Source organism: Mobula hypostoma, chromosome 4, assembly GCF_963921235.1.
Source record: "Mobula hypostoma chromosome 4, sMobHyp1.1, whole genome shotgun sequence".
NCBI classification, from domain to species: Eukaryota; Metazoa; Chordata; class Chondrichthyes; order Myliobatiformes; family Myliobatidae; genus Mobula; species Mobula hypostoma.
Genome location: NC_086100.1, coordinates 83,314,395 through 83,331,395, shown reverse-complemented (window position 1 = coordinate 83,331,395; position 17,001 = coordinate 83,314,395). Strand labels below are relative to the sequence as shown.

The window sequence follows — 17,001 nt, the reverse complement described above, 5'->3', positions numbered from 1 at the left end:
TCCTGTCTTATGGCTTTATTTCTGAAATTAGACTTGCCTTTATCCAATCAACCTGAGCAAATGATTTTATTTTAAATCAGCTCTTTCTATAATAGAGTGAAGCCACTAATACTAAGAGATATATCAATGTACCGATACTTGAACAGTGCCCATAGATTGGAAAGTAGCAAACATAACACCACGAGTGAAAATGAGGAATAAAGAAAACAATAGACCATGTGGCCAAACATCAGGAGCAGGGGAAACTCTAATCTATTTTTAAGGAAGTGGTAACAGGATATTTCAAAATTAAAACCAGATCGGTCAGAACTAGTTATGTATTTATGAAGAGGTTTTGTAGATATTGTAGGTTATAACTGAGAGGATTTAAGTGCTGAATAGTTTGCATCTTGTTTGTGGGCTGACAGCAAGGTTTTGATAAGGGACCAAGCCAATAAGTACAAAGTGCCAGAGAATAAGGACAATTTGAACTGCGAGCAGGTTGCAGCACAGCTGAGAATGGGGGCGGGAGCCAGTACGTAAAGCAAGGGGCAGACTGCAACCACAACGAGAGAAGGGGACCAGAGCAGAGTTAGGAATTGGGCAGGTACACTGGGGCATACCTGAGACCTGGGGCAGTGGGTGGGTGGCAAGACCAGGTAAGTGTCTAGCAGTATCAGAGCAACAGAATAATACAGCACAAACACAGGCCCTTCAACACAACTTGTCCATGCCAACCATGGCACCCTATCTACAAATCCCAGATGCCAGTGTGTGGCCCATAACCCTCCCTATATGTGGCAACTGTACCCACCTCAACCAGTTCATTCCGGGTACTCAATACTCTCTGCACAAAGAAGACTGCTATCAGATTTCTTTGAGTTTTCCCTCTTAGTTTCTATCTGTGCCCTCTAGTTTTGGACTTTCCAACCCTGGGAAAATATTAAAACTATCTACCTTATCCACACCCTTTCATGATTTTATAGTGAGGTCATCTCACATTCTGCAATACTCCAAGGAGTAAAGATCCACCGTGGCCAACATCTCCCTATAGCTCAGGCCCTCTCATCCGGGCAGCATCCTCATAAATACAGTATCTTCTGCACCCTTTCCAGCTTGACAATGTCATTCCTACAACAGGGTGACCAAAACTGCACATGATACTCCAGGTGCGGTCGCACCAGTGACTTATATAAGTGTACCAAAGTGTCCCAACTCCTGAACTCAGTGCCCTCATTGGTGAAACCCAGCAGGCTAAACACCTTCTTTACCACCCTGTCTGCTCGTGTGGCCACTGCCAGCAAACTGTGCTCTTGTACTCCCAGGTTCCTCTGTTCCACAACACTAGCCAGTACCCTGCCATTCACTGCACGGATCTCACCCTGATATAAATGCCTCACCTCACACCAAGCTGAAATCCATCTCAGCCCATCTGCCGAATTAATCAAGACCTTTGTAATTCGTTCTAACCTGCTTTTCTATCAGCAAACTTGTTGATCGTGCCATATGCATTCATGTCTGAATCATCTACATAAATAACGAATAAAAGAGGTCCCAACACCAACCGCTGGGGCACCCCACTAGTCACAGGCCTCTGTTCAGAGAATTGGCCTTCAACCATGCTGACTATTCCTGATCAAGCCTTGAACATCCAAGTGATGGTAGATCTTGTCCCTCAGAATCCGCTCCAGTAACTTATCCACAACTGAAGTCGGCTCACTGACCTGTAGTTCCTGGCTTCTCCTCGCTACCTTTCTTGAACAATGGAACAAAATTAGCCACCCTCCAATCAGCTGGAACTTCACTGGTAGCCAATAACAAAACAACTATCTCTACAAGGACCTCTGCAATTTCTTCTCTGACCTCCCATGAGATCCAATAGTGCACTTAAGCCAGGACCTGGGGAGCTGCCCACCTTAAGGCACAATAAAAACCTCTTTCCTTATAAGCATATGATCCCACAACCTCAACACTTATTAACCTACATCCTTCAACTTTGGCACCTATGATAACTCCTCTGGCTCCCATGGGTGGCCTCACCCTGGTCATGAATTTACGACTATTATACAATAACTAAAGAACCTCTTTGAATTATCTTTATCCCTGCTTATCAAATCTAATGCCCTCCTTATTTCACTCTCAAGTCTGCCCTTTTTTAATATAATCATCAAGAGGTTGACGTGTACTCAGCTGCTTAAAAGTGATATATACTTTCTTCTTTTCCTGATCTGAGCCTCTACCACTTGTCACCCAGGGTTCCCTGAATTTGCTATATCTATCTTTTACCTTAACAGGGACATGCTGTCCCCTGACCCTTGTAAAAGCCACGCACTTGCCAATTGTTCTGCTGCCTAAAAATAGAGTTGCTCAGTCGACCCCAGTGAGATCCTGCCTAATTGCCTCAAAGTTGGCAATAAACTGAGAACTTGAGATGAAGAGTCCATAGGCTGTGGGAATAATCCAGTGTTGGGATAAGTAGTTACCTCTTCCTATAGATACTGCCTGGCCTGCTGCGTTCACCAGCAATTTTTAATGTAAGTAGTTATCCTCTCTGGTTCTAGAGTCTGATGGCTGAGATGTAGTAACCGTTACTGAATTTGGTGGTGTGGGTCCCGAGGCTTCTGTACCTCCTTCCTGCTGGTGGCAGTGAGAAGAGAGCATGGCCTGGACGGTCAGGGTCCTTACTAATGGATGCTGCTTTCCTGCGACACTGCTCCTTATAGATGTGCTGAAAGGTGGGGATGCTTTACCCATGATGAACTGGGCTGTGCTCACTACCGTTCTTGTTGGTTTTTCTGTTCAAGAACATTGTTTCCATACGAGGCTGTGAAGTAACCAGTCAGTATATTCTCTGCCGCACATTTCCAGAAGTTCAAAGTTTTAGATGACAAAGCAGGGGTACAACTACTACTCCTTGTTAAAATAAATCAAACTTATGGAAATGCGGAGATGAGTCAATATGTCCATGTATGCTTTGATTTACATATTTGGTTTACAATGCTTATTTTGTACTTTTTAAATTTACAAATTGTGGTCAGCATTAATGCAAAGATCACATTGTTGGCAGCTAGAAAATTCAGAATGTGCTTCTTGATTTGGTTATCAGTTGTACTCTCACTATCAGGCAGGAAGAAATGGGCTGCTTAATACCTTGGTTCCCCTTTCTGAGCCACTGCACTTTGTATAGTTGATGGCAAGAACTTTGATTACGAAAAATGGAACGTTCATACCACAGATCTTGACACATACACTGCTAAATGTCACAGGGGTTCTCCAGATAGCAGAAGTTTTGCTTCTGTATAGCAGCTATTATTTGCTGCACACTTTTGCAGAAATTGCATACTGAAGATATGAACCAGTTAAATCAGATAAACTGATTTAATATAGAATGTATTAGTACACTTACATTCATTACATATGTAACGCTGAAACAGCATCTCTTCTTCAGTCTGGAAACAATGCAATGCTTGGAGACAGTGATGATGATAGCCAATAGCAATTTAGCCCTGAAGTCTTCCCGTTTCAAAAAGGGTAGATACATACGCAGCATAGATTGTGGTGGGAAGAGAAGACTTTATTGAATTCCACTGTTCCTCATTCAGTTTCATGTATAATATAGGGAGCAATATGGCCTAACAGTTTTTCTCTACATCTCTCTTCTAGAAATCTGTTTTGGTCCTTTTGTCCTACACCTTGCCTGTTCATATTGTACGTCAAGGAGAAAGCTGTTCACAAGTCTGTCAACTGAGTTGGAGACTTCCATTTGTCATTGTCCAAGCATTCAACGGAACAGCAAATAAAGTCAAACTGCATGGAAGCATGCCTAATAAAGCATGGAACAAACAGAACAAAGCTGAATCTTCAGCAGCTTCTTTTAATTGGGAGTTATTAAAAGGTGTGGCAAATACATGCAAACTGCTTTCTCAAAATTAATCCTCAGAATCTTACAATGATGTGGCTAACTTTCCCTAGGAATTGCATTAACAAAGTGCTCAAAATGCTCAGGGACTGCTGTGGAGCAAGAAACACAATGTGTGTTTCAGAATCAATAACCTTACATCAAAACCTGCTGAATATGTCCAGAATCTGCAGTCAGATTTCAATTATGTTTCTAAAAGCCTCAAAGTCAGGCCAATGTCACTCACAATAAGCACACCATTCCTTAAAGACTAGCAATTTTGAAAGGATACCAAAAAAAGCACCAGTTTTAAAATTATAGCAAGCACCAGCCCTGATAATCCCTTGAAATAAAAATCTATAATGTTCTGTACAAATTGCTGGCCATTTGTGCTTGCTCTCCACATCTCCTGATGGTGTCAGTATCAGAATCAGGTTTATCATCACTGGCATGTGATGTGAAATTTGGTTCACTTTCAATTGCACACTACTGATATACAATCCCTGCAGGTCCCAGACCACTATATCTATATATATATATAAAAATTACAAATACAAGAAAATCTGCACAGATTCCAGAAATCCAAAGCAATACACAAAATGCTGGAGGAATTCAGCAAACCAGGGAGCAATCTTCTATGGAAAAAGAGTAAACAGTCGACATTCCGGGTTGAGACTCTTCTAAAGTTGCACAAGATATATTGATGCAGCAGTTGTAACTTTGGGTTTGACTGAGCATTCAAAGAGCAAAATTGACAGAGATAAATTTTGCAGCTACACTTGATATAACAAGTGCTCACTGGGTAACTGCCAGGAATTATGATTTGACACCACTTCCTACCTTGCCCTGAAAACATTATCTATCACCATCACGTTAAAAGGACAAGATACCAAAGGCAGCGGGAAATACAAAAGTTGCATTGCAGGAAAATTTAACAACATATCAAATTGTTGAAACATTTAGAGAAGTAATAATAGCAGTAAAGAAATTGCAATTCAGAATTTGACAAAGGTGCATTCTTTAAAATAATTTTATTAAAAAAAACATCTGTAATGATTGGTGGGATTACACGAGATTCAGCCACAATGGGGGAGCCAAACCTCAGCCAAATGACAAGGTTGTTATGCAGTGCTCTTCAGAAAAAAAATATAAAGTGCAAATAAGACTCTGTGAAGAGCACTTTTAAAGCATTGATACAAATGAGGTAATTGGAACATGCCACTTAACAAAATGTACACACACACATGGACCAAAGATCAGACTCTGGCATTGCTACTCTCTTCATACGAACAGGTGCACAGATCGGTCTGCAGTCAGTGCAACATTTTACAAACACAAGTGATCCCCTCCCTCTTGTTCAATTGTATTACAAGAGAACAACCCATCTGATTTTTTTTTTTACGTTAATCTGTGTCATCTGTGCACGTCAAAAATGAGTTAAGAAATAAATTGTGTTGATTTATTTACTTTTTCAACATAAATTCTGCGGGAATAAGTTTTATTGGGTAGTGGCTTGCGAGTTCTGTGAAGGCAAATTTCCACTAGCCACACAGCCACAACACAGGGGTCAACTGTAGCACGTTTGGTAAAACTACACTATCCACGGAAGGGGTAGGATCTGTAAGCTCAGCTATGACAGAAGACATTTGTTTGCTCTCCATCCAGATCCAAGTGACCACCCTGACCACACTTTCACAGAGCAATGCACAGCAACAAAATGAAACTCTCTCAATGCACAATAGCAGCAAATAGAGGACTGGACATTTGAATGCCTCGCCTGTAGCCCTTAAGGAACAGTACAAAACTTTGAGCTCCAACAGCAAGTCCATAATAAGCACTCCATTTACTTGCCGCATCCTTAAATTTAACTGGGCTACCCTTCAACAGAAGCGAATGTTGTGAATGGAATACAACCATTGAACTATAAACTATGGAGCTTTAATATGGTTTGATATTGGCATTAGGCATTGACAGCTCTCAATCACGACAACACTGAAGGTCAAAGATGATTAGTGATGAAAAGTCAGTTACTCGTCCTGAGCAATAAATGGCGAATGCTGACAAAAGGTTTCATTATGATTTGGGGCTTTATAAGGAAAAGTCATGGCTGAATTATTGGCTTTTATCAAAGTGAACACAGCAGAAACATTCTTGAAACGCTGCAGCTGACACACTCCGCTGGAACATACAGGACTGACAGAAATTTACTCCAAATTTAAACTCCAACTCACATCCAGAAAGAATCAGACTCAGTAAAGTTAAATCCCAGCTATTAGCATTCCCCCATTAGGTGCCGAATACACTTTATCAAACACTCCAAACTGATACTCAATTTGGTTTAAATATACAACAACAAACCCTTGTATACCAGTTACATGAGTTAATGAGTTACTCTGCAAAGTGAGTACTTTTCATAACGTTGGGACAAGTGAAGCAAGAATTAGGGGCACGAACAAATTAATACCGCAGCCCCCCCCACCAAGAACCACACAGCAAAGAAATGTTTCCTCTCCTTTTTTGGACTGTCAATTTGGTGCACATTATTGGAAGTGCTTTTGAAGCCACTTAAAGACCACAGCGTACAAGGCACACTGACTCTTATTGCAAGACCAGTCTGAATCTGAACCTATATCTCAGGTGGCCCTTCTCAAGACTGCCAACTCAGTTTCAGCATCTGTCTGATACAAATCCTCAATCACAAAAGAGGTATCCTCTTGTACCAATTGGTTTGCCGCAGTTTAGTAGTTTTTGCATTTTACACATCTTTGAGCAATTTTACAACCACAATGTAATTGTGATAAATACACAAAAAGTGAAAACAATGCCTGATAATACAACCAACAGTTGGCTCCTCTTCAGTTTGGCATAGGCTATTAATTATGAAGCTGCTACTAGTATGAAGTAGACATTTCAAAGGACCCGAATACAAGTCATACGAAATAACAAAATGCATGCTGCTGAAGTTTCCTGCCCGGTACTTAGTGTGTATTCCGTGCATGGTCACTGTAGAAACCATATGCAGTTGTCTACTGCTATCTATATACAGTAAAGCTCCGCTCTCAGGTGGTGATGCCAGACCAGCAGATTTTCCTTACTAATTGAATGTCATTCCAAATAATACTCCACACTTTGAATTCACTTTCTTTCAGATGTTTGACGACAGTACAAGAAATGCTCTGGTGGCCCCAATGATTTAAGAGAGAAAGCGCAGGAACCAGGGACAAAAGTGTGAGAATGGGAATCTCAGGCTTTCATGTATTGAAGTGAGCACTGGAACCTGGACCTGCTGTACTTAACTGACCATGGACACCAAGCCCTGTTATAAGACAAGTGTGGGCATCATTATCCAGTGAGTCAGACACTGAACCACTAGGATTTCCAAATACATAGTTAATTTAAAGAATTTTAATGTATAGAATTTTAGTATATATTTAAATATAGTTTTCTGAAAGCATCAGCTCCTGCTGTGGTGAAGATCTCTGTCACTTTAATAAAGTGCTCAATCTGCATGTGCGGTTAGATGGCAAGTAAAGGCAGAAATGCTGCAGGAGGTTGCAGTGCATTACAAGGTAGATACTCCCACACTACATGTAGCATCCAACCTCTTTAATATAAAGAAAAGCACGCTTTCCAGCATGTCACTATATAATGGCCATTTTCTGTAACTCTGGCTTATTTTACTCAGAGTTGATCATTTTTATATTCTAAGCCCTTCTCTTAAAACACCAGCTAGGGAATGCAGACTGGAAACCCATCTCAGGTATTTCATCCGTATCACAGCATAAAGCACGCTGCCTCAGCAGGAGACAATTACAACAAGAAACCCAACACTGGTCTAGCAATAGAGAATTTAAAGTGCTAAGCTTAGAAGCTGGTCCTCCGAACAATGTCCATAAATTAGATTGAGCATTGAAACTGAGCTACTGAAAGCAAAATTACTAGTGAAAACATTGCCAATTTTGGATACATTATGGAAACTAGCAGGGCATGAATAAAGAGGGTAAACAGCAAGTCCCAAGTTGTGGCTTTCTGAAATTAAAGAGGACAAACGTGTCCACTGACCATACAATTGTAACCAGATTCTAAATTTCTGTGGATAAACACTTAGGATGTTCATCCCCTTACACACCAGCACTATGAGAGAATAATCACATGATTCAAGGCAGCAACCCACCGCCAGCCAAGGACAATTGGGAACTTTAGTGCAATCAAGCTACAAACGCAGAAATTTCAAATTCAAAGAACAAATGATATATAAAGAAGAAATACCTGTTCTCTTAGTGGTACAGAATTAAATTGCTCTTTCAGGGAAAGCTTCTCACAAAATATTGCTCATGGTGTACAACTCCCTCACAGTAAAGCAAAGTACACAACATCTTTCCCTTGCCACCACTATGCAATAATTATTCATCTCATTATTTCACCAATAAAGCACAAGCCAACTGTAACCTCTTCTCACTCAGAGGTTCCAATTCACAAGTGTGCCAATTAATTAAAAAAAAAATCAGTATTTTTACTCAGGTTTGGAGAAAGGGAAGGATGGACACAAAGTAGATACAGTATGCTAACAGATCCGGTCATTGATATGGTTGCAACAGAAAGGAAGCAGTGGAGAGAGAAGACATCTAGGCACCTTGGGTGGAAAAGGGTGGCTTTGTGTCCTGAAGTCAACCTGCAGCTGGTAATGTAAAACCCTGTGTAAGTTACACAAAGTGATTTACCCCAGCAGGCAGAGAGCATGTTTCTTGTGAATGACTGTATAAGCAGAAGTGTCCAACAATGCATTATCCAAGTGCCTTTGCAGCAGTCCGGATATACAAGAGGGAGATTCTGCGAGGCACACTCTGCCATGTTGTGTGCTGTAATGCCAGGCATGTTGTGGGCAATCTCCTCCATGCAGCCAGAAGGAGTGCAGAGTACAAGGCCACTACTTAGTCAGCTTCTGGTCATTTTAACTCAGATCTCTGACCAAAGTACGACACGGCTTCCTTTGTCCACACTGACCACGTGCTCTCCAGATGGCGACCATGACACTGAATTTATAGAAGAGCTGGATGGAGAAAAACAAAAAGTATAGAAAAACATGTCAGATATTTGGTGTAGCACTTTATCAGCTCTCTCAAAATGGCATGCTGACCATCATCACCTTCTACCTTGTCTGCAAACACGAGTTTACCTACGCTCCATGGCTTCAATCTCTGCATTAAGCAAGATTATGGAGACAAGAGACTGCAAAATGCAGGAAATCTGGAGCAACAAAGGAGCAAGAAGAATTCAGTGGGCCAGGCAGTATCTATGTAGGGAAATAGAACATTAACATTTTGGTTCAAGACCCTTCAACTAGCGAAACCAGTTCTGATAAAGGGACTTGACTGAAATGGTTACTGTTCATTCCCCTGCATAGATGATGCCTAACCAGTTGATTTCCCCCAGGTCCTCTGTTTGTTGCTTCAGGCAGGTTTATGTTGAGTTTCAAAAAAAAAAAGAATAAAGTCTTTAGAAAGGATGGAAAAGTATGTCCATACAAAGAATAAAACCAGGAATGGCAATGAAACAAAGGCATCAATCCCTAGCAAATATGAAGATGCTGCAACACAATAAAATGACATAGAGTGGCCTCTTGTAACCACTGAATTTACAGCAACCACTCAGAAACTGAGCATGGCCACCACCCAAGGAAACAGTCAGCACAGTCATGCAGCAGTTAACAGTGTGCCTCAATTCCAAGTAGCCGGCTTCGATCCTGTTTGGGTTTTGAGTGATCTCCCTGTGACTGCAGGTGCCTCAGTCTCCTCCCTTGTCATGTATGCAGGTTAAATAGCCGTTGTACACTACCCCTGAATTAGAGGCAAAATAATCAACAGGTGCTACAATAGCAAACAAATAAGTTGCTGGGGGATTATAATGAGGAGTGGGACTGGCAGCAATGGATAGCCCTGCACAGATCCTATGGGCCAAATAGCCTCCTGCCACACAGAAGGCAGCAAGCATACTCTATAAGCTGCTCCGGCACTAACAAGGGTCTCAAGTCAATATTCACTTCAATAGTTAAGAATCAAAGTCCAGCCTCAACAGCTACTCTATGACAAACCTGTGATGCTTTCCTAGAGATCTTTCCACCTTCCCAGATTCGACACTCCACACAAAGAGAGTTCCATCTGAAGACCCTGCAGCAACGAACTTCCCATCTGGACTGAAGAGAGAAGGTATGCACATATAATTTCAGAGGGCCATCGACTCAGTAATACATCTCAAATAGTAGCTTACTATTAAGGCAAAACCACAAGTGCATCATGCAATTTCAGCTGCAGTAGCATCTATTTTCCCCTTTCATTGAAAACTCCTTTCTAAAGGAGGAGTAATGGGCCCTAAAAACTGAGGGCCTCCATTTGATATCATTGGAAAAAGGATTTAAAGCCATTGTGATGAAGGATTTTCCTTTTGGTGAAGGGGGCAGGGAAATATGATAACAAAATAGCTGGAGGTGGGAAAGGTGTTAAGCCAAAGTTCCAAAAGAATTGCAAAATTGGAAAATTAAAAAAAAAATGCACCACTACAATTAAATCTGTTTTGACTCACTGAAGACATAGCCCCATCAGATATACCTGGTGCATTTGCAGAACTTTCTTCTCCACCTCTCAAACAAGTGACTGATCATATAGAATTACCTGAATGTTATTCTTGTCCAGTCTGATCCACACTTAAATCCTTGTGAACTGTTCAGAGGGAAAAAAAATGTAGTCAGAATAAAAATACAGGGAGGACATACAATCAACTTTATAGACAAGAAAGTCACCAAACTATGACACTGCTGAGACCAAGAGATGGTACAAGACTGTACAAGATGAGAGACAGGAATTCCTAGATACAAACAGTGCTACAGGTACAGATTCCTGGACGTAAATAGGTGGAAGCAATTATAAAACATGAACACCTTTACATGTTAATTTCAACGTAGAGGAAGAAAATAGACTGCACAGTACTGTGCAAGAGTCTTGAGCACATATACAGCACCTAAAAACATATTCATCCCTTTTGGAAGTTTTCATGTTTTATAACATTGAATCACTGTGGATTTAACTCGGCTATTTGACACTGATTGCTTTGCAGAGCTCCGCTTTCACTTTGGCACAAAAGTCTGCTTCTGTTGATCAGTGTCAAAACAGCCAAAATTAAATCCACTGTGATTCAATGTTGTAAACCAATAAAACAAAAACTTCTGGGGCGGGGGGGGGGGGTGAATACTTTCTTATAGGCACTGTACATAGCTAGAATGCCCAAGACTTCTGCATCATATTGTAGTAATTTTACATACTGCACTAGAATGCTACAAAACAAAACATGACAATTGTGAGTGATGAGAAACCTGAGTGGTGCTACGTTCATTCCACAGTAACACAATGTTGGACAAAATGAGGGCAACTCGAAGCTACAAAAATGTGATTTTTGAGAATTGATGAAGGTATCAGGGAAGACAAGGAAGTGTTGCAAAAAGTCAGAATAAAAGAACTGACATCAATCAGGAAATGGCAGCTGGAATTTCTGGGACATGCATTGAAGAGAGAGAAGCTCAAACGTCTTGTAGTGACGGAAAAATTAATGGAAGAAAAAGTCGTGATTGACAGCTCATGACATTCATGACTTACATCAAGGGATGGACAGGTAAAAGTTTTGAAGGGCTTATTAGAAGTTCTCAGATTAAAGACAAGTGGAAGACCATGATCACCCACATCATCTGACATGGCACAATATGATGATGATAAACCTGATTCTGATATGGGTCTCTATTGTGGACTGAGTGTGTGTAGGGAGCAGGGAGAGGGGGAATCATGGCTGAAAAAAGGAGAAGGGAGAGGGGAGGGAGTGGGAAGCACCAGAGAGACCGATAAACCAATTGGTTAGAGTTAAATGACCTTGCCTGGTGTCTCAGGGCTGGGTGTCTGTACCTGCATCACCCCATGCCCTTGCCACTCCTCCTCTGTCACCTGTCCTATACCTCTCCCGTGGTGCTCCACCCTCGCCATTCGCAACATCCTTTGCTCCTGCCAGATTTACAACTCGCTCTCCGCTTCACGTTGACAAATACCGTACTATGCAAAAGTCTTATGCACCCTGTGCATGTGCTTAAGATAACTGCACAGTATGGTATTGTATAAAATGTTTAGGTATGCATATGCATGCAGTTTTAAATGTAAACAGGATGACAGATACCAATGAAAGCAGCCCCATACGATTACCTGAATGACTGTCTGGTCACATTTGTACGCAGATCAATGATCTTTAGTATGTCATCTCTGGAGCAGGTCAGCAGTTCCGTGTGGTCTGGGCTAAGATCAAGCGCAGTGATACGACCCTGCAGTTCTAACTCTCGCACAATACTCTCTGTCCTGGGGCAAAGATGCAAAATAGTACCATGCACATAAATAATCATTTTAATTTAATGCACATCCAAAAATTTAGAGACGTCCAGAGCTTGTGAAGCCTGTATGATGTTCTCTATTGTGCAGAAAACTGCTTCACCCACCTCAAATCTACATTTCAGTTGCGCATTCCTTTAAATATGTGTGGAAATCTCCACTGGGAGTTTTCTGAATTCTAATATCCAATAACATTAATTTGTGAGCAATACGCTCCACTCATTTATGCCTTTCTTTGCTGCAAGCTCAAACCAGTTACCTTGCTTTTATATTTGATGGCAAAAAACAAATTCTTTGAGGGTTCAATAGCTCTGTAACTCAAGGATCTGTAATGACATTTCCCTGAAATTTTCCACATCCAAAATAAACAGCCCTTCAAGTAATGTGGTCCTGGACATCACAGCCATCTCACCTGATATCCCAGAAGCGAATCTTCTTGTCAAAGTGCCCACTCATAACACACTGCTCAGTGCAAACAATATCATTGCAGCTGGAGCCAGCAAACACAGTTTTTATACCTGAAAAAAGAGGATCAACACTAAATAACCAGGTTGGATATAAACCCTAAACTCAGAGCTTAACTGCTTTGCACCAACTATTATCCTTACTGCACTATATGTTGTTCACCTGGCCCCTACTGACTGCAGATAAACAAATGGCAATCACTGATCTGTGAGTTGTTGTCTAAGCTCGGGTATCAGGGATGGGAGTGGATAAAAAGTCACATCAGTTTTTAGTCAATACTTCAAGTTATAACAGCCTTCGCAAAATGAAAATGCAAATCAGAAATTTGAATAGAAATTCTTAACCATACATGCAGGCTTTGACAAAGGTTAGGCCCTATTTTAAAGAACTGAGGTTTTTCTCTCAATACATTTTTGAAATAGTACTGTAAATTTCATTTTATGTCCTTTTAGTTCTGAGTTGTCTCTCCCTTTTTTAGTAATGCTCTAATAACCATGACTTGCATTTCAACAAAATGTGACTATAGATGGCAAGATCAGCATTTCTCAGCACTGATTCCTCTGGCATTAGAGTTTTTGCTGAACCATACCAGAGGGCAGCAGAATCAACCGTAGTACTGCAAGCCTAGAGTCACACAAACTAGGCAGGGTAAGGGCAGCAGATCCCCTTCCTGTAGAACAAAACTAGATATTCAGAAGTGCAACAGTTTGATGCTAAATGTTACTTAAATTTCAGATTATTTAATGAGATGAATTTAAAATCTCAAATGGCCAAGGTGATACTTAAACTCATGCTGCCACATGATTAATCTAAGACTCTGGATTACCAGTCTAGAAACAAATGCTATTCTACTCAATTTTTTCTCTAACTCATCTTTGGCCTCTAATTAATAAATATGGGGTGGGATATGAAGGCTTGAGGAGAACCTTTGTCTCATAGGGAGTGTTGAGAATACATTGCTGGAGAAAGTGATGGAAGCAGAGGGACTGGCAGCATATAAGTGTCTAGACAAGCACTTGATCTGCCTGGACATAGAAGGCCACAGGCCGAGTGCTTAAACAAAAATGGGATTAACATGGATAGATGCCCAATGGTCAGTGTGGACATTTTAGGCCCAATGAGGATAGGGTGTGAGACAGAATTCTATGATATGTGGCTCTTTTGATTCATCACTTAGTCATCCAGCTGCTGAAATGAACTACTTATGCCAGTTTCAGATTAGATCGTGTCTTGGTCTGGGGAAGGTTCTGTGAAGAGAAGGCCTCCTACTGTTTTATGCCCTTCATATTGCCCTTACTTACAGATCTTGCGGCTCAAATCCCACAGCTTGAGAGTTCGATCGTGGCTGCCCGACACTATACGTGCATTGTCCAGAAGGAACTTCGCAGATAGCACCTTCCCACTGTGTCCTGTTAATGTGTGCTGTTATGGAAAAGAACAAGAAAGCACATCAACTTCTGTACATGATAAAGAAACAAAACCTTTTGTTGAGAATCTATGTTCTTAAAATTTTAAGAACATAGAAAAGTATAGCACAGGAACAGGTCTATTGGCCTACCTGTCTGCACTGAGCATAACGCCATACTAACTATTCACATCTGCCTGCATCCCTTCATCCCTCAACTGTTCATGTATCTGTCTAAATACCCCTTAGTCAATACCATTATATCTGTTTCCACCACTTCCACAGGATGCGTGTTCCAGGTACCTACCACACTGCAAAAAAAAACCCATCTTAAATATACTTTAAACTTCCTCCCTTCAAAACCTTCCAACAGTGTGGTAACCAGAACTGCATGTAATACTACAAATAAGCTTTAACCAGAGTTTTATATAGCTGCAATATATATATATTTTTAAACTTTTGTACTCGGTGTGCTGATAGATAGAAGCGTACACTTTATCACCCTTTTCATTTGTGTTGTCGGCTTTGGGATGTATGCACTTGAACTAACTAGCTGGCCTTTAAAGGACTCCCATGTCAGCTGTAGATTTACCCCCATACGGTGCTCCCAGCCTCAGTTTCAATGTAAGTTTTGATCAAGACGGATGTGATAGGACTGTGAGAGTCTCTCACTTTCTTAACAAGACTGATTGCCATCGTATCTTCATGCACTGTTGTGACCTCACAGTCAAACACTGGCTCATGGAAGAAAAGTAAATTTCCCACCAGGGCCAGTTCTACTAAATGGAACAACTCTGAATGTTAAAGTTTCTTCTTTAATGGACAGAAAATAGTGAGTAGCAATAATCCAGAATCCAATTAAAATGCCACTGGCCATGAATGAAAATTTAACACATGCAATAGCAACTTCTGAAGATCATCAGTGAAAGGCAAGTCACACGTAAATCTCAACTAAATGAGACATAAATCCATACAGATTCATCTTTAAATCGTAATGACACAAGGGGAACAATATGTTCTCAATAATTTAATGCTCCTGTTCTATAAAACAGGATATTGCCTGACTTATAAGCAGTGCCATATGCGAGTCACTATTACACATCCATAAGGTCTCATGTAAAATAGTATCCTGTATCATTTTCTCAGCAATATCTGCGTCATGTCAAAATTATGGGATATATCACAATAACTAATACCAGTGATTCTCAGTGGAATAATTGTAGATTGATTAAAAAAAAAAATGACCTTGTCCAGAATATCATGAATTCACTGTCAAAGGCAGAAGCTCCAGTTTACTCACAGATTCTGGACAGGACTCACCATGGAGTCCAGAGGCAGAATCCAATCATGCTGAGATTCCCCAGCATTGCACTGGCACAGATTTGCTGGAGGATCTGATCCAGGGCCCCGATGATTTCACTGGGAATTTTAGACCTATGGATTGGAAAGTGAAGGTAAAATCATGTTGCTTCTTTTTAAATTAATGATTTCAAGTGTTTTTGCTGTTTAGATATTAGTTTCAAATTTACTTCAGTTTTCAAATGTCTCTGAATTTCAAAGACAATTAAAAAGTATTCAAAGCTTTTGGCTGGCTATCAAATCTTCCACAGCAATTTGAGGGCTGCAGCCTCCTCACTGTGATGTCAGTGGTATGCCACCATCCAAACCACACAACTGGAGCATGGGATACCGAGGGTTATGCATCAGACCAAGGCAAAATAAATCAGCATACAAGAGGGAGATTGAAAATCTGGCTAAGTAGTGCTGCTACAACAAACTTCCAATCTCATCAAAACAAAAAAGCTGATTATTGACTACAGGAGGAAACTGGAGGTCCATAAGGCAATCCTCATCAGGGGATCAGCGTTATCATTTCAGAGGATCTGCCCTGGATTGACCACGCAAGTGCCATTACAGAGGCGGCACAAGCAGCACCTCTTCTTCCTCAGCAGTCTGTAAGAATTCCGCATGACATCTACAAAGTTAAACTTGGACAAATTTCTATAGATATGTGGAGGAGTGTATACTGACTGGCTGCATCACAGCCTGGTATGGGAACACCTATGCTCTTGAATGGAAAATCATACAAATAGTAATGATGTGGCCCAGTCCATCACAGGTAAAGTCCTCCCCACCACTGAGCACATCTGCAAGGAGCACTGTTGCAGGAAAGCAGCATCCATCAAAGGGCCCCTACCATCCAGGCCATGCTCTCTTCTTGTCACCATCAGGAAGGTGGTAAAAGGAGCCTTAGGACGCACACCACCATCATCAGGCTCTTGAACCAGAGGGAACAACTTCATCTCCCCAACAAGGAACTGTTCCCACAACGTACAGACTCACTTTCAAGGACTGTACAACTTGTTATTATTGTTTTTGTATTTGTACAGTTTGTGTTGTCTTTTGCACATTGGTATTTGTCTTGTTGTGTGCTGTTTTTCATTGATTCTATTGCGCTTCTTTGTATTTACTGTGAATGCCCGTAAGAAAATGAATCTCAGGGTTGCTGTTACTTTACTTTGAACCTAATTCTACGCATTTTATATTTCCTGCTATTTTAAGAGATCAGTCCCAAACTATGAAGGTTCATTTTGTCTTCCAGAAGCCAACCCCAACTGCAGTATCCATATAGTCATGCCAGTTACACATCCAAGCCCGTGAGTATCTCCATTTGTTGGCATGATGGAAACAGAAATGCTCAATGGTCTTTAAAAGGGAATTGAGAGTTCTTGTGAGAAAATAATTTGCTGGAGTTGCTGGTCTTGGAGGGCATATTGATGTAGCTTTAGTTATTGTTCCCAGTGAATTCAGATTTTGTGGACGCAACATTAAAAAGG

At 40.9% G+C, this 17,001-nt stretch overlaps 1 protein-coding gene across 1 annotated transcript in view; it reads right to left on the bottom strand.

Moving 5' to 3' along the window:
* Positions 1–3,565: 3,565 nt before the first annotated feature.
* atg16l1 (ATG16 autophagy related 16-like 1 (S. cerevisiae)) overlaps positions 3,566–17,001 on the bottom strand; it is a 39,560-nt gene continuing 26,124 nt past the window's right edge. Inside the window, exons 13-18 of the mRNA XM_063046065.1 lie at positions 14,061–14,181; positions 12,707–12,812; positions 12,115–12,264; positions 10,546–10,593; positions 9,969–10,070; positions 3,566–8,927 (exon numbers count right to left, since the gene is read on the bottom strand). Of these exons, the coding sequence (XP_062902135.1) occupies positions 8,834–8,927; positions 9,969–10,070; positions 10,546–10,593; positions 12,115–12,264; positions 12,707–12,812; positions 14,061–14,181 (621 nt within the window). The 3' untranslated portion in view covers positions 3,566–8,833. The remainder of the gene's footprint in view (positions 8,928–9,968; positions 10,071–10,545; positions 10,594–12,114; positions 12,265–12,706; positions 12,813–14,060; positions 14,182–17,001) is intronic.